This window comes from Felis catus, chromosome E3 (assembly GCF_018350175.1).
Source record: "Felis catus isolate Fca126 chromosome E3, F.catus_Fca126_mat1.0, whole genome shotgun sequence".
NCBI classification, from domain to species: Eukaryota; Metazoa; Chordata; class Mammalia; order Carnivora; family Felidae; genus Felis; species Felis catus.
Genome location: NC_058383.1, coordinates 11,010,634 through 11,029,069, shown reverse-complemented (window position 1 = coordinate 11,029,069; position 18,436 = coordinate 11,010,634). Strand labels below are relative to the sequence as shown.

The 18,436-nt window shown below is 44.9% G+C and overlaps 1 protein-coding gene across 7 annotated transcripts in view; it reads right to left on the bottom strand.

The window, feature by feature from the left end:
• Positions 1-331: 331 nt before the first annotated feature.
• The window catches only part of GTF2I (general transcription factor IIi), a 108,333-nt gene continuing 90,228 nt past the window's right edge, over positions 332-18,436 (bottom strand). For all 7 annotated transcript variants that reach the window (XM_011290345.4, XM_011290346.4, XM_011290342.4 and 4 more), the window contains 15 exons: positions 17,666-17,849; positions 16,965-17,023; positions 16,171-16,245; positions 12,371-12,472; positions 11,546-11,611; positions 10,614-10,797; positions 9,127-9,185; positions 8,537-8,617; positions 7,329-7,412; positions 6,792-6,975; positions 5,569-5,597; positions 3,573-3,614; positions 2,727-2,768; positions 2,180-2,255; positions 332-1,473 (listed from right to left, as the gene is read on the bottom strand). In XM_011290345.4, coding sequence (XP_011288647.1) covers positions 2,197-2,255; positions 2,727-2,768; positions 3,573-3,614; positions 5,569-5,597; positions 6,792-6,975; positions 7,329-7,412; positions 8,537-8,617; positions 9,127-9,185; positions 10,614-10,797; positions 11,546-11,611; positions 12,371-12,472; positions 16,171-16,245; positions 16,965-17,023; positions 17,666-17,849 — 1,250 coding nt within the window. In that variant the 3' untranslated portion in view covers positions 332-1,473; positions 2,180-2,196. The remainder of the gene's footprint in view (positions 1,474-2,179; positions 2,256-2,726; positions 2,769-3,572; positions 3,615-5,568; positions 5,598-6,791; positions 6,976-7,328; positions 7,413-8,536; positions 8,618-9,126; positions 9,186-10,613; positions 10,798-11,545; positions 11,612-12,370; positions 12,473-16,170; positions 16,246-16,964; positions 17,024-17,665; positions 17,850-18,436) is intronic.

The following is an 18,436-nucleotide window of genomic DNA, read 5'->3' as shown; positions in this document are numbered from 1 at the left end:
CCCCGTAGCAGCTGTCACCCCGGTGTCGGTCGGTCGGGAGGCTAGCGACCAGGGCGCTCGTTCTGCCTTCCCCAAGCGCACCCGCGGAGAGAACAGAAAGTCCCCAGAGTGCATGCGCTGCCGCTGCCGGGTTCTGTCGCGGGAGGAGCTCCCGGCTGGAGCGGCCCGGGGAGGGGACAGGGGGCGGTCCCAGCACCGCCCCCAAGGGCAGAGTCGGGGGGCTCGGGCCCCGGAACGGCGCCCTCCTAGCCCTACGCCCTGCACGCCGCCTACCACCGAACCACCCGGGTTCCCCAGACAGAACCACGAAAACACCTTCGAGAGCAATGAGTTAGTGTGTGAAAGGCATGGATGGATTTTATTTATTACCCTATATCTACAATTTAATTTGAGGTAAAATATAAGCAACACATAAAAATGCCTATTTCTGCTACCATGTAATATAATTCTCCATCGTGAATATTGTGATAAAGCTAATGGAAACTCTATGCCGTCACGTACTCTAGCTTCTTATAGCTGGTATTTTACAACTCTCATTGTCTGTGAAATCCCAACACACGTACGATTCTCCCACGAAGGGCGCAGGACTCTCAGAGGGCGCAGAATCAGCTCGTGGGCCCCTCCCTCCCCACGCTGGAGCCTCAGTGCTACACGTCGAGATCTAAAATGGCGAAGGCAATGGAAACGCGTGGGGCCTGACCCAGGCGGGAGCGGCCTTCCGAGGAGACCCACACCGCCACAGGTCACAGGGCGGTGAGGCTTTAGTGTCTCGGAGCTCGCCCCGACACTCATACCTGATCTTCAGCTTCTGGAACACCAGGCGTTTTATTCGGACGAGAAGTCAGGGTGGGAGAGGTTCCGAGGCTCCGTCTGTAAGCCACACGCCGACATGCTAACCTCTCGCTGGCTGTTAGGCGATCCGGATGGTGGTTTTTTTAATTATGATAAAAAAACATATGAACCATGATAGATAGCTTAGGAAAAGGTTTAGTCAAATATACAGATACTAGCTGTTCACTCAGTCGTCAAGGAGAGCCGTGAACAAAAGGATCATTTAAATGATTTCTCAAATAGAAAAAACCTAAAAGGACTGTCACAGGTGCTTTCTTCACTGCAGGAGCTGAGATGTTCCCGGAGGAGAGATCTTCACTTGATTGGAAAACAAAACACCACAGCTGAAGGCTCTGTTGCTGCGTAAAAAATCTGATGAGATTCATCCCTGCCATTTTCCCTGTCGTTTTTCCAGCATTGCTGTAAAATCCTTATAATACATTCCAAAGTAAACCAGCCATTCCAAATCTACAGTCACTCTGCTCTTTAATTCAATTCACAGAACTGCTGAAAAAGTAGACATTTCTATCTAAAAGTAGAAAAAAAGGTTTGTATAGAAGGTATTTCTGTTATACAAGTATATTACACAGCTCGGGGCGGTAACAGGTCCGAAAAGCTCTTCTCACCCACTGATACTTTAAGCTAAAACAGAAGAGAAAACAAACAAGCGAGAACACGGGTTAATCTGATTACAAGACTTTCACATCCGCAGATAGCACAACTCAATCAGCACTCAAGTCCATGAACTGACAGTATTCAAAAAAAAAAAAAAAGCCCTCAGGTACACCTCAGAGCCCACTGCTGCGAAGCTATACCCTCCGACCAGCGCGTCTACATTCAACAGCTGGGGCCCGGGGAGGTGCGACAGGACGGGAGCGGAGGTGGCTGACTCCGGGCTTAGGGCTCCGCTCCTGTTAACAACCAGGCCAAGTTCAGGAAGTCTGAACAGTAGGTTCAGGGTTGTAAGCAAATTATGCGAGCTGCAAAATGGATTGAGCAGCTTGGCCAGACTCTGCAAACACCATTATTGTGATTGGGGAAAAAGTCAGCGTGGTGATACGGGTTCAGAGCGAACTCCAATGGAGAGGACAAGATCTACCCTACAGATCAGAAACAAAACATTTTTCTTTTAGGGCAAAGCGCTTTTACGTCTTTGACTCAAAGGCAGATATTGATCTAAGGAAAATCTTTCTGCTTGATCTTCTAACTCAAACCATCCGGTAGGGCTTACACTTGGACCTCATTATGGCCGAAGCAGGGAAAACACAGTATTAGCTTATGAGCATGCGGGGGGTGGGGAAGTTCAGACGAACACTAGACGGCATCCCAGACACAGATGCTGATTTACCCTAGGAGGGAAGAGGTCTACCACGTAGGGTCTGGTTCTTGCTTGATCTGAGAGTTTCCGTCAGTCTCCTTTATTTCTATCAAGAAAACCAAAAGGGAACTGATAAATTACACTACGAATGCAAATCTGTATAATTATAAACCCACTCAGATCAAACTATGTGCTAAAATGACTTATCAGGAATTGTGAAGATACTAAAGATAACATTTTCAGACAGTGTTTCCCTAACAGTTCTTAATTGTGCCACTTGAGTGTTCACAGTAACAAGCATCTTCTTATGTATCTATTTAAAAATCTAGGTTAGAAAGTAGTTATTCCACTGGCTCAGAATTCATTACGAGTCATCTGGAGAAAACGGAGCAGAAGAACCATGAGTCATCGCCAACACGCCATTTCTGGGCAAAAATGACACATCCGATTCACCCAGAAACAAAAGAAAACCCAAGCACACAGTCCTAGTGAGACGGCTCGAACAGCACCGTCAATCCCTTGTCCTAAGGGCGCTCCCGGGGGCTTCAGTCTTGGACCGGCGGCCCTACCCGTTTACCTTCCGTTGCAGGGCCCTCCAACTGGCTTGGCTCAGCGGATTCTGCAGAGAAACACACCAAGGTTTACTGGAAGGCTGCTTTCACGTGGCTGTCTCTCACTCATCTACAAGGGCCCAGAGGAAGCCAGGAGAAAGCTCTCCACACACTGCACACCAAGCGCAAGTCGCAGATGGAACAGCAGCCACGGCTTCTTGGCATTAAACACACGTGTCTCACGTGTCTCAACTAGTGTCTCAACTGGTCTAACAAAAGTCTCCTTTTTCGGACATTTCAGTTTCCTCACGCAACCCAAGTCTTAAATAACAACTGTAGTTTAACACAGTTCTAACATGAGGGAACAAGTTCCTTTTTCACGTCCTTTTCCCCTTTTCTGTGGGTTCCCCTTTAATAAAAGCCTTTTTTTGGTTTCAGTGAACCACAGTAGCAGGCTCCAATGCTGGTTTCTAAGGAATGTTTAAAGCCACAGTACACGCATTTCCACCCGGCACAATCCGGCTCATAACCAGCAATGGAAATGAATGGCATAAACGGTAAAGTCTAGACAAGCTTCGCCCTCAGAAATGGCACTTTACACCCTTGGCCTTGGGGTTCCTGATGTCCTTCCCAGCCGACGGGGGCACTGGAGTCAAACGGCATATGCCCCACAGTTCTCAGTTAGGACCCAGAGCTCGAGCACATACAGGCTTCCAAACACAGGAGTCAAAGACAAAGTCTAAGTGTGAGTGTGTAAATGACTTTCCCTAAAGTTAGGCGAATGTTATTAGCAAGTGAGGCCCCACAATTTTATGTGGTCCATTTTATCACAAAAGCAGGAATAATTCTGTGTTTTACCCCACTTAATTTACCTTGTATCACTGGGCCTTCTGACTCACTCTGATCGACCAACTCTGAAAATAAAGTAGATTGATTTAAACAATAACTTAATGCATGCTGTTACAATGGAAAAGCATTTATACATACATTCTCAATTTGGATGCTCCAACTTGGCCACAACAGGCACTATTTTCCTATGACAAGAAGGGAACACAAGAGTTCTGGTATGTCCCATCAGAAGAACTAATTTATAGTAATTACTGGAAAATTCTATTATAGACTACTGCACAAGGATAAGAACAAAATTGAACATTTTAAACAAAGTTAAGGGGCTAGGAGGTTTAAAATACAATGCTCTTTGAAACTAACATTTATATAGAAGACAGATGAATTGGGATTAATAATTAAAAAAAAAAAAAATCCAGGGGCGCCCGGGTGGCTCAGTCGGTTGAGTGTCTGACTTCAGCTTAGGTCACGATCTCGCAGTTTATGAGTTCGAGCTCCGAGTCAGGCTCTGTGCTGACAGCTCGGAGCCTGGAGCCTGCTTTGGATTCTGTGTCTCCCTCTCAATCTCTCTCTCTCTCTCTCTGCCCCTCCCCTACTCATGCTCTGTCTCTCTCTCTCTCTCTCAAAAATAAACATTTAAAAAAAAGAAAAAAAAAGAGGAAAAAATTATCATGGGATTTCTTTAAATGACCAAATTCCCCGGTGTGATTCAAGCTCAATGTCACACAGATGATGAAAATATCTATGAAGCAAGGTGTGTGTCCTCTTTCATTACTGACATCACCACGGACTAACACACTTGGCCCAGATAGAGAATAAGAAAAACAGAACCTATGAAAAAAAAGTCATGGTTTGGGGGTACAATCAAATGAACACATTTTGTGATAAAGTGAAACCCAAAACTTGGGAGGCAGAGGAGACAGAACGAAATCCAGGACACTGAAGAGTGGAGCCCCCAGTGGGATGAATGGCTTGAGGACAGGGGGGCAGGCAGCACCTACAGTCACTGCGTGATTTCCCAGGTCGGCTGGGGCGGGGCCACGCTGCTGCTCCGTGGGCCCCCAAAACTCCTGAACACTAAACTGAAGAGGCTCCCCACTTTCCCAGTGAACAGACCGCAGACTGAGTACTCAAAGTAGAGGGGTTTTAGAGAGTTATAAAAATAATGCCAATTGGAAAAAAGACTGAAATGCTAACAGTACTGGGAAAGAGAATGTTCACTTTTGAAACATTTCAATGAAGTCGGCAGAACCTAAAACATACGAGCACATGTATGTACAGTATTTGCTAAAAATACAACTTAAAATGATAAGAACATCAAGGAATTGGAAGAACGGACACGTATACATTTGCTGGTGCAACGACGTTTGAGAGCACAACGTGCCAGATGGAGGCTTGACCAGGAACGGAAGCAAGGTGCGGCTCATTAAAGATCTACTTATCTAGCACAGTGATTACACAATAACAGTAAAGTTACTGTGGTAATAGTATCGAACACAGATTGTATTTCCTGAGCACATACAGTACTGCTCTGGGTTAGGGGTCAATAAACTTTTTCATCAAGAGCTAGGTAAGTCCATATTTCAGGATTTGCGGGGGACGATGCTCTCTGTTACAGCTCCCAACTCTGCCTAAGCAAACAGGCCTTCTTGGAAACGTTCTTTTTCTCTCCCCCTCCACCCGCAATAAAACTTTATTTACAAGCACAGGCAACAACTCTCTGATCCCCGTTTAAGATGTCTGACACGTAACGAGTCATTTAAAATGCTCTAAAGCTCTCAATATGGGTACTAACATCACCGTTTTAGGAACAAGTAAAGTGAGATTTAAAAGCTCAACAAGTGACCCCATTTCACATGTATAATGTGCATGGTGCTTTTACACTGAGGCTAAAACCCCAACTTTGCCCAGTTACTGCTGCAGGTGAACTGAAATATCTACTGTGTGAGCAAAGTGCAAGTGCACACAGTCTCGCACACCCCACACAGGACGAAACAAAAAGACTTCATGAAATTTACTCACGGTTATTAATCACAAGTCCCGGAAATGGTCTAAAGAGAGAAACAAATTGGGTAACCGTTTATTTTTACTCTACAAGCAGTTACATGTACATTCAGTTTATCTCACTAACTTGTAACTCATGTCACTTACGTGTCACAATGAGCACTGTTACCAACTACATTTCGATCTCACACTTTTTAATCTATGGACACACAGACACGGGAAGAACTCTACAGGCCATTACTAGAAAAGGCCACAGTAAAGACGGTGAGAAAAGAGCAGCAGCGAAGAAGAAAGAAGAGAGGAATTCCAGCAGCAGGGTCTAATGGAAGCAGGCTTTTACCGAGACCCCTGGGGAGGAGCACGGATGACAGACACTGGTTAAGTGGGACAAAAACTGGGGGAAGAGGAGTGGATGCCAGGAAGGAACCTCGGGAGAGGTTACCACGTGAGCTACCTCCCAGAGCCAGACCTGAAGGACCTGTACCAGACACAGTGGGAACCTGGCAATGAGCTGACTGGGAGGATCTTGTGACAGCCACGTTTCTGGGAGTTGGGAGAAGCGTAAAGACGACACGGATGCTTGCTCGGGCAGCTGGAAAGGAGGACGTCTACTGCAAACCTCCTGGGACGGGCGCATGGTGAGGAATGGAATTCCCGACAGGGTTGGCGAGGAGGTACGATCATCGATCATCGCTCCCAACTCTGTGGATAAGGAGCTGATGCTCTCAAAGGTGACAACTCACGCTATTGCTGTGCAGGCAAGGAAGGAAACAAAAGGACCTGGCTGACTTGGGGTCAGACTCGACTGCCCTGAGCCTGCGATGACGGGCCCGAGACACGGGCTGGCCGTTTTTCCTTAATGGGCCAGACAGTAAAAATTTCAGGCTTTGCAGACGACGCTGTCTCCGTCCCAATGACTCAGTGTTACCCCTGTACCCTGAAAGCAGCGGTAGGCACTATGGCACGGTGTCTTAATACAACTTTATAAGATAAACAGGCAGCGGGCTGGATTTGGTCCACGGGCGACGGTGTGCTAACCCCTTGCCTTAAAAACCAGAGAATCCAGAGTCAGCCCAGGGAGAAGAGAACCTCACAGTAAGATAACTGAAGTATTTTACGTGTTTCCCTTCGCTACATGGTGAGCTGGACTCTACTATTCCCTAGGCCTACGTTCTGGAAGACGACGTAGCCTCATGGTCTGCAGATTCATTCTTCCCAACAAGCAGGGAGCTCTCACTTACCGAATGACTGTGAATTTAATGAACTCGGCAGAATCTAAGATCCTTCTCATGGAGCTGATTTCCAGGTAACTGGGGGCTTTGAATGACACTCCAGGAGGCATGCCGTCAACCACCACACAGCCAGGGTTAATTGTGATTTTCCTGTAGGGAACTTTCACAGGGAAACCCATACCAATAGCTTCACCTAGGACAAGACAAACAGCACAAAAGCACAGATTAACCTGTCATCTTAGAAGTGGCTAAAAAGCACAGGACCAACATTTAAACATGGTCTCCGCTGTTAATAAAGGCAATGCACACGACAAACAACCTTACCTTTGAACCTCAGTTCTAGTCACTTTGATATCGACCTGACGGTCAAGAGTCTGACAGAGCTAAGGTTTCCTTAGGAAAGAACTTTAGAGAAACTCAAACACTTACGTTGAAAGCTTATTTCCTTGCATAATGGGAAATAACAACTATCTGAGCTTAAGCTACAGTCCAGTACTGGAACACCCAAGCTCACCACAAGCAGCATCCTGCAAACGCAGAACTCACCGAATTTCCGACTGAAGAGGTCGTTCACTTGCTCTCTGAGCTGTCTCGCTTTTTCGACTTTTGACAGCCTTTCATTATCATCATCTAGAAAAGGTGAGAGGACAGTTCTAGCTTAATAGTCCAATTAAAAATTTTTTTAAACATTTATTCATTTTTGAGACAGAGTGTGAATGGGGGAGGGCAGAGAGAGGGAGACACAGAATCTGAAGCAGGCTCCAGGCTCTTAGCTGTTAGCACAGAGCCTGACACTGGGCTCAAACCCACAAACTGTGAGATCACGACCTGAGCTGAAGTCAGATACTTAACTGAGCCACCCAGGCTCCCCAATAATGCAATTTTAAATTATTTAAAAAAATTTTTTTTAATGTTTATTTTTGAGAGAGAGAGGGAGACAGAGTGTGAGTGGGGGAGGGGCAGAGAGAGAGAGAGGGAGACACAGAATCCGAAGCAGGCTTCAGGCTCTGAGCTGTCAGCACAGAGCCCAACACAGGGCTCAAACCCACAAACTATGAGATCATGACCTGAGCCAAAGTCGGATGTTCAACCGACTGAGTACCGACAGGTGCCCCTAAAGTATTTTTTTCATGTCTATTTAATTACGGTGAGAGAGAGAGAGAGAGAGAGAAAGTGAGTGTGCAGGAGCAGGGGAGGGGCAGAGAGAGAATCCCAAACAGGCTCTGTGCTGACAGCTCAGAGCCTGGAGCCTGTGTGCTGAGAGCACAGAGCCTGATGCAAGGCTTGATCTCATGAGCTGTGATCAAGATCAGAGCTGGACTCTCAACCGAGGCACCCCGGTGCCCCAATAATGCAAGTTTAATTCCAAGTCAAATTTTACATGCTGAGTCAACTTGCTTTATGTTTTTGGAAGACTGAAGTATTTTACACTAATCAAGATTAAAACAACTTAACCAAATGATGTGAGTATGACAGCAACCTGAAAATGCTAAGCCTTTATTCCTATTATGAAGAGCTTCACCTGCTCTCTTATACAGATTTCCTAAACAAGACGTGAGGTACTAGCTCATGCCGCATTCGGTAACCTCCTAGAGCGTTCTGGAAAGCAACCAGTGAGATGATGTATTTGGTGAGCACTTTCTGAAGGGCAGGCGGGGACGCAGTCCTGCACAGGGCGAGCACCGGGAACCTGTCTACTCTAACACCCAAAGAAGGAAAACCCGACTAACGAGATAAAGGCAGAGAAACCATACCTGGAATCGTCACCTGAATGATGTTAAGATCTTCAACACCAGATGCAGTAGTATTAACATTGGGCGATGAGTTGATTTTTCCTTAACATAGAAACATCGTATCAGAGTGTACACAAAATAGATTCAAATCCTCTCTACTCATGTGCTTACAATCCAGACTCCACAAGATGGTATTTAACCTAACTTTGTTCAATGCTTGTTCCTTTTTATGGTCTATTTTGTCATTCTGTGGTATTAAGCTTCTTTAAAGACTTTCTCCCCCTCGCCTTCTTTTTCTTTCTTGTTGGGATTAGTATAGCATCAGACACATAGAGATTCTCATTCCTTAAACAGACTCCAAATCATAAACCAGTCACAACCCCACTTTATTTTTCTCAAAGTGGGCTCCACGCCCAGCACGGAGCCCAACACAGGGCTTGCACTAACTATGACGCTGAGATCAAGACCTGAGCTGAGATCGAGAGTCGAGATGCTTAACCGACTGAGCCACCCAGCTGCCCCTCAACCACAACTCTCTGGATTTCATGGCAGTAGACCACTGCTGGGAGAGGGGCTGCGAACGGCACATCTCCTGTAGCAAGGACACTCACTTGGAGGGCTCTTCGAGGAGGATGTGCTCTCCTTAATTGCAGTCTCAAACATTTCAGGCCTGCAACACGAGAAGAGAGGAAAAAACCATGTTTGCTAATAATCTGATAAGAAAACGTTAAACTTTCAACAAAATTAAAAAAACCATTTACTTTCTGTAAATATACATTCCAATTGTTAGGAATGGAAAAACAGAAAGAACAGCGCCTCAACGAAAGGAACGTATACAAAAAGACCAATTACACTTACGATCGTAACACCTGCCCTGCCCTCCCGAGCTTAAATTAGGGGCTTCTTCGCCCAGTTTCCACTCTACCCTGGAAGGATCCAGTGCTAGACTTGAGAATGGAGAGAGGGAGCAAGGCTGCACATGGGCAGCACGGAACCATAAGCACGAGTCTTTCTCTATTAAGTAGAAGCCGAGGCCTTCACTACTTACTGCCCGACCTCTGCAGACCCCAAAAGGTAGCCATTGCACTTGGTGGTGTTGGCTTCGAGTACTTGCCAACACTGCGGTGGGACTCCAAAGCAAGCACTAATAAATGGAACCCCAAAGTCACTGCAATTAATTTCAGATAATGCTTAAGCACCAATAAGTATTTTAAAATTCCAATTATTCCCCCCTATCTCAGTGGTGTTGGCCTAATTCATAGACCTCCAAGGCAAACAGAAATGAAAAACATTCTGCAAGTTGGAGAAGGAACAGGGCTCCACAAGATTCAACTACTACTCACCTTCCAGTAGCATCGACCAGTAAAATACGACGATGGTAGATTTCAACAAAATCAAGTTGTTAGGCCCTCTGGCAACCTACAGCCCTCCTTCCCTATTTTAACCAATTATGGAGAACATGAAAAGTCCTCAGAGGTACAGTTTAAAGAGTTCTGGATCCTACAGCTAATTTGGCCACAAAGCTGAATCCACGCGCCAGTCCGGCTGGGCCCTAGTACCAAGTAGTTTCGTCTGCATGTCCTTACTTTATTTTCTGAAGTTAAAAAATTTTTTAGGGGCGCCTGGGTGGCTCAGTCGGTTAAGCGTCCGACTTCGGCTCAGGTCATGATCTTACGGTTCATAGGTTCCAGCCCTGCGTCAGGTTCCATGCTGACAGCTCAGAGCCTGGAGCCTGCTTCGGATTCTGTGTCTCCCTCTCTCTCTCTCTCTCTCTCTCTCTCTCTCTGCCCCTACCTCTGCTCATGCTCTGTCTCTTTCTCTCTCAAAAATAAATAAAGGTTAAAAAATTTTTTTTAACTTTTTAACTTCTTTCTTAACTTTTAGAGAGAGGGAAAGAGAAATAAAGAAAGAATGTGTGCCCATGTTCGCACGTGGGACAGAGAGAGAGGAAGAGAGAGAATCCTAAGCGGCCTCCGCATTCTGCTCAAGTCCCGGCACGGGGCTTGATCTCACAGACCGTGAGCTCCTGACCGGAGCCGAGATCTAGAGTTGGACACTTAACTGACTGAGCCACCCAGGCGCCCCTGAATGTCCTTACTTTTTAATGATGAACTTGATTTTGGCCTTGTTTCTGAGTATCTTCTCCAGCCTTGGGATGCCAAAAGTAGACGGCCGCCGGAAAGGTACACCCTCAGGCAGGCCCTCCACATAGAAGTCTTCTGGGAAAGACTCAAATAATGCAAACGGCACTTTCACAGCTTGCTTGAGGCCAAGAGCTTCGCCTGTAAGAGACACACACGTTTCTCTTATTGCTCACATTTGCCACTTTCCTAAATTCAACCTTTGCAAAAATGCATTTTAAATCAGTTTATAGATACAAAAATTACTTTTTTTAAGAAAAATATTTTAATTATAGAAAAATAGGTTCAATTTTGCAGTGCTCAGAAAAGTGGGAGAGATGGAATTCATGCTTGTGAAACCCAAACACTTTCTTTAATGTTTATTTATTTTTGAGAGAGACCGTCAGTCAGAGTGTAAGCAGGGGAGGGGCAGAGAGAGGGAGACACAGAATCCGAAGCAGGCTCCAGGCTCTGAGCTGTCAGCACAGAGCCCGATGCGGGGCTCGAACTCATTAACTGTGAGATCATGACCTGAGCCGAAGTCGGGCACTTAACCGACTGAGCCACCCAGGCGCCCCAACCCAAACACTTTCGATGACAGTAATATTAAAAACAATTTTTTTTTTTTTTAGTTTATTTATTTTTTGAGAGCGAGCAAGCAGTGGAGTGGCAGAGCGAGAGGGAAAGAGGGCATCCCACTGTCAGCACAGAGCCTGATGTGGGGCTCGAACTCACGAACTGTGAGATCATGACCTGAGTCAAAATCAAGAGTCGGACGCTTAACCAACTGAGCCACAGGCACCCCAATGATAGTAATATTCAAATATTGAACATTTTATTTTGTGCACATTCTTCTATTTGAAAAAGCTACCATATATATTTTAATACTCATCTTTCAAAATGACCTTACCGCATTTTTCATTGAAAAGATTTTCAACTTTCTGTTTTAGGTCTGTGATCTTGGCATTCCAGGCCTCTGCAAGTAAAAACCAAGACAGTTATTAGTAATACTTACCAAAATACGTCCACGCTCAGGCATTTCTCATTTTATTGTGTGTCTTTAAGAAGTACAAGATAAAAAAAACACAGGTTTTTAGCACAGTCAGGTCTGACAACTACTCTAATCCTACATCATTCAACTGTTTTGTTATTACTACTATACTGGCCACAAATAAATGACATAGGCTAAAATAAAAAACAAATGAATACCAAGAAACCTTCCAAAAAAACAATTACAGCATCTACTATCTGCCTACTATCTACCCTGTAAATAATTTAGTATTTCTAATCCTCATAATAATCCCATGAAGCAGGAACATTATCCCCATTTTACAGATCTAGAAACTGAGGCACGGGGGTTAAGTAACTATTACAATGTCTTTAATAGCTAATATACACGGACTTACCAGATAGAAAACAACTCACCTAAAAAATTTAAGTATTTGTATTGTTTTCTTTTATTTAAAAAATTTTTAAATATTTATATATTTATTTTTGAGAAAAAAGAGAGAGGGTGCACAAGCGGGAAAAGGCAGAAAAGTGGGAGACCCAGAATCTGAAGCAGGTTCCAGGCTCTGAGCTGTCAGCACAGCGCCTGATACGGGGCTCGAACCCACAAACCGTGAGATCGTGACCTGAGCCCAAGTCGTACGCTTAACCGTCAGCCACCCAGGCACCTGGATTGGTTCCTTTTATTTAAAATGATGAAAGTAAGAAAAAGAAAATCCATATTTACCAAAGGAAAACTCTCTCCCTCGAGGCTTGAAGGGAACATTAGAACCATTAGTCTGAGTAGGGGTTCGAACTGCTGAGGTTTGAGGGTTGTTGTTATTAGGGCCTAAAGAAGAATTAAAAGAGAATCCCGATCAATGCATGAATTCAATCACGTTTAAGTACTGCTTACGCTTTCTCTGGGACACGTGCCCAAAAAACAAAGTGACATTCAAACAGCACACAAGCATGGCGCAGTGAAAACGGGCAGGACGCACGGTGTCACAGCCCTCCCTCCACCCGTTTATCTACTGCCGTCCCTACAGTCAGTCATTTTTTGCCCCAAACGTAATCAATTTTCTGGAACATCGGAGGTGCCCTCGCTTCACTTTGTGCGTCCCCGTGCCCTCCGGAGCCATTGAGTTTTTGGTGAGCTATGTTTGCTCACGTTCCTTTCAACCCTTACTTAACCACAGCTGCAGGTGCGAAGGGCTTTCCTTTGGACACTCTAGCTGACTCTGGAAACACCCTTCCTTTGAATTCTGGGTACAATTTAGAAACAATGTTATAGGAAACTGCTTTCTTCCACTGAATGTAAGGAGGATTAGCTTAGGTTATTCTTAATAAACCCCAAGCCCTGAGTCTTCTTTATGTAGGGTCACCTAATGCTTAAATAATAAGCTGATTTTTTTTAATGTTTTATTTATTTTTGAGACAGAGAGAGACAGAGCATGAGCAGGGGAGGCGCAGAGAGACAGGGAGACACAGAATCCGAAGCAGGCTCCGGGCTCTGAGCTGTCAGCACAGAGCCCGACACGGGGCTCGAACTCACGGACTGTGAGATCATGACCTGAGCCGAAGTCGGATGCCCAACCGACTGAGCCACCCAGGCACCCCATTAATAAGCTGATTTTAATCTGAAGCCAGCCAGCGATTTTTAAACAGTAAGGAAAATAGCCAAAATAATGGGAAAATAAAAAGAAATTAAGTTTATTCAGATTTCTTTAGAAAACAACCAATATTCTAAAGATTCAGCTTCAAACTCTGAACTTCCCGACTTGCAGAAATATCTGTATAGCTCTGGACTTTCACCTAAATTACCTTTCTATGGAGTTACCTACTTCCTATGCTTATCTTCACATAAAAGACTTCTGCTTGGGGAACGGTCTGCAGTGACATTACCACAGCTAAAGGTGCACAGAGTCACTGTCCCAAGCACATTATGTGTTTTAACTAACTTACTTTTCACAGGGATCGTTACCATGTCCATTTCAACCACAGAGAAACTGAGTCCCAGGGGCTATGTAATTTGCAGTCGACCGCACAGCGGCCAAGGTTCGGAGGCGGGATAACCGTCGGAGTCTGGCTCCTTGGTCTCCACCACCACGCGGTCTCTCTGATGTGCTCGCACACCCGAACTTGAGTCTTTCCTACATCTGGGCAACGGGGGGCCTCAGCATGGGTGCGGCCACTTCCACCTGCTGTACTTGGCCTGGATGTACACGGCCTCAGAAAACCCTCACGAGTGTCAGAGGTGATGACGTGAATGGGAGACTCAAGATGAAATGTTATCTGTGATTCTCTATAAAACGTCAAGATGCAACATTCTACTCTAGTTATTTCAGAACTCCTGAGTCAAAACGACAGCTTCTTCAAGACGGCAAGGTGATGAGAGCCCAGGGACTCTGGGCTAGTTGGCGCCAGCAGCCTGGTTTAGCCAGCAGGTATAACCCACACAGAGGCCATCAGGCCACCCTGTCACCATGGCCCTCCCACAGGCTACTAGAGGCACCCAGCCCACACCTCTGCTTCTAACTCGATGCTGGCGATTCTAACAGGGTGAGACAGGGAGACACTTGTGGCCGGCAGACAGAACCGAGCGGATGAAAGTATCTAGCTCTTACCCTACATGAATAAAGCAGCATTCACACTTACGGTTACGTGAAATAACACCACACACCCACTGCCCAGCTACATTTAAAATAACGACAACGTCAAGTATGGAGAGGATGTGAGGCAACTGGAATGCACGTATCCCTGGCAGGAGTATGCAACAAGAAAACCACTTTGGAAGATTGTTTGGCAGTTTCACAGAATGCTAACAACTCCCCGATTCTCGACTAAATACCCCTCAAGGGGAGGAGGGCGTATGCCGCACTTTGTACACAAACGTTTGCAGCATCGTTTTTAGACAAGGCTGGAAACAAACCTGAATGTCCACTGACAAATGTATCAACAAAACATGGTGAATCCACGCCACAGAGGAACACTGAGCACTAAAAATGGAGTGCTAAAATGCCGCATAAAATGTAAATCTGAGAGTGTTAGATGGAGAAAAAGCATCGGACCATAAAAAGAATAGATACAGTAGGACTCCACTTATAGAAGATTCCAGAACAGGCAAAAGTATTCCACGGTGATAAAAAAGCAGAGCAGTGGTGGCCAGGGGGACTGGCTGCTGAGGAGCACGGGGGCATCCCAGGGTGGTGGATGTGTTCCAGAAGCTGACTGAAGTAGTGGGGCAAACATGTCTCAAAACTCAAACTGTACAATCACAATGGGTGCATTTTACTAGGTCGAAATTATACCTAATACATTTATTTCTTAAAGTTAAAAACTCCCAAACCAGCACAATTTATTATTTAAAACAGAATATTAGTACAGTGCAAACAAAATACCACCCACCCACCCCCGGCCATAAATTGGCAGAATGTTCCTGGACACGGACACAGCTCTTCACTAAATAGATCCCCTTAAATACTACATCGGCCTTTGCAGACAATGGGTCCAGGCAGGGCTGATACTGTATCTCCTCTGTGTCTTGCTTTGCACGTACACCTAATCCCAGAAGCTCCACTGGTCATCTCGTATCCGTGAAAGAAGGGACAAGAGGAAACCGAGAAGCCAGCCTCGCCTCCTAATTTCTGAGCTACTAAAGGGTAATCTACATTCAAAATTTCTTTTATGTAAGAAAAACATGCATCTCCCTCTTTGTAAAGTCACAGTTGGTTACAATAGAATACAATCTTAAAACTGTACCTGGTAAACTTACTTCTATAGACCCAATCATATTAACTCTTTATTTCTCTGTTTCTCTAACCTGTAACTCCTAACCAAGAGCTTACTTATACTCGCATTTTAAGTAGGCTCCCTGCCCAACGTGGGGCTTGAACTCACGGCCCTGGGATCAACAGCTGCATGCTCTACCAGGTGCCCCCGAGATAACAAAATGGGGGCTGAGGCATCACCTAGTACTGTAAACCATTAACACAAAACTTGAGGTTATGTGACAACAAAGAATCATCCTACTGAAGCGGGCCTTTCTTTCTGTGTTAATTGCAGAGACGGAGGGTAGTAACCATCCTGGACAACAGGCGGAGAGCCACCTATACGGGGTGAAGTACTCTAACCCCGTGAACCTGCAAAGATGAGTCCCTCCACAGACCCCCTGGGAGTGGAGAAGGAGTTAGTTTGAAGACGTAGGAACGAGTTTAATCCAAGGCACTGCTGTTTCAACCATACCTCAACTCTTTACTGCAAAGAATAGGAAAAAAAAAGAGAGGAGAAAAGAACCCTACGTATTGCTCTCTGCACCCTTTACTTTATTAGGAGGAAAGAAAAGCCTCTTAGGGATCGTCCTGCAAGCAGATTACAAAGTGCTCCAAGAACACCACATGGACCGTTGGGAAATTCTGAATAGGAACAGTTCTGAAATTTACAAGAGGCAGCTCTTCACACCTAAGCCCAGTTTTGTAAAAATTCATTTGCATAAAAACAAACTGTAAACTGAAGAATCATCAGAAACCTACCCCAGGGTGGCCTTACCTTCCACAGTGACCTCAATTTCAGGAACTTTTGAATTACTCCCAGGGCTTCGTGGTCTTTTTGGGGACTGCAAGGCTGTAAAACAAGCACACGATTACTTCTGTGTACTGTAAAAAAACCAAAACAAACCAAAACAAACAAACAAACAAAAAACAACCCAGAAGCAGAGTGCGCCAAACACCCAGGCGCCTGGGTGGCTCAGTCAGTTAAGCATCCGACTTCGGCTCAGGTCACGATCTCACCATTCGTGAGTTCGAGCCCCGTGTCGGGCTGTGTGCTTACAGCTCAGAACCTGAAGCCTGCATTGGATTCTGTGTGTCCCTCTCTCTCTCTCTGCTCCTCCCCTGCTCACACTCTCTCTCTCAAAAATAAACATAAAAAAAGAAAAATTAAAAGAAAAAAAAGAAAGAAAGCAGAGTATTAAAATTTATACAGTCTGGATTTTTTGGAGGAAACCGAAAGGATTCAATTGGAAGTTTAATCCTCCACATGAGTCTCAACAAAGCTGTGGACACATGAATGAAATTTTCAACAAAACATGCAAACATGCATGTTTCATGCAAACATGAAATTTTCAACAAAATGTTAAAAAAAGAAAAAGGGGTGGTGGTAGTTATGAGGGGTCCATTACATAAAACACCTGGGCGGGGGGTGGGGGGGGGTGGGAAGCAAGCAAACAAACAAACCGAAAGCCCCAAAAAGATACTGGCCAATGATTCTGTGTGACTTAGGTCATGTCGATAAAGAATGTTTTAATGCACTGAGGTTAATAAAGAGTATATATCATGTCTTACCTTTAGTGTTTATTTTGCTAGCCATTCCCGGAGGCAAATAGGAGATAACTAGTTCAGGTCTAGAAAGAAAACCAAGAAACATTACAAGAGCCAGGACACGACACTGGTCTTCACAGACCGTAAGCATCATCATGACCAGAGATTCTGTTACTAAAGGCCATCATCATGTAATACACAATTAATTCTGTGTATTACAGAATTAATTACCCCCCCTCCCACGGTAATCTGCTACTTGGTTTTATGAAGAGTAAATGACTTCTTTCCTGAAAATGAAAATTCACTAACAACAGTTTAGTTGCTGCAACAGTGGAAATTCTGCAGACGTGTAAGTAAGGAACATAATTGTGGGAATTCAGCTGCGCACAAGCTTAATGAGGAATAACGGAGCAGAGAAAAATCTGACTCTTCACTCTCTACTCAGCATTTAGGAATGCTCAAGAGTCAGCACAGCGTCTCTGCCCAAGCTGAACACCACCCCTGCGAGGCAGGTGTTAGCATTCTCCTTGTATGACGGAGATCAAGTACAGGTTAAGGGATGTGCAAAGGCAGCGGCCAATGCCAGGACCGCAGCTCAGAGCTGTGTCTACCCATCACGGACCACAAAGCCTTAGGGGTCGCCTGTAGCCAGAAAAAACTTTAAACAGAAACAGAACGTTACTGTTTTAATTCCAGGAATGACTACAGTGGCAAATCGAACTTACTTTTTAACAACAAACTTGATTTTATTACTCCCACGGACAATCCTTTCAAGTCGTGGGATTCCAAACCAGGTAGGGCTTCGGAAGGGAATTCCTTCTGGCAAGCCTTCTACATAAAGGAACTCGGGGTTTGATTCAAACACGGGGTACGGCACTTTTACTGCCTCTGTGAGTCCAAGAGCTTGAGCTGCAGGTGAGGAGAACATAACGTGCGGAAGGTAACATTTTACAGACATTCTTTTATTTCTGTCTGCAATCTTAATAATAAGCTTTTTAAATAATAAGAACCCTTCTTATCTTATCAAGGTATATTTGACATATAACATTATACTAATTTCAGATGTACAACAGAATGATTGGTATTTGTACAAACTGCAAAATGATCACAAGAAGTCGAGCTAACATCCTGGCATTCTCAAATGTGTTATGCAAAAATTCCCTACCACCTAGCAATCTCCGCTCACCATTATCTCTTTTTAAGGGGGAGCCTCCACTCAATTATTGGAAGCATTTTGCGTAGTGTACCGTGCAAAACTGAAGAATGGGCCTAAGAAATAAGTACTTGTAAAAAGAACATTCTAGCCAAAGTGATCTCTGTGCTCTGTGCAGAAACGAACTACGGGCCATTTCATGCCCAAAGAGACAAGTGGCCGTTGAAAGACAAGAGCCGTATGCGGTGCACCTAAGCAGAGCTCATCATGTTAGATCAGAGGCAGAGGCGGCAGATTCCAGATCCAGGCCACAGAACGTTCACACCAGGTACAAAAATGACGG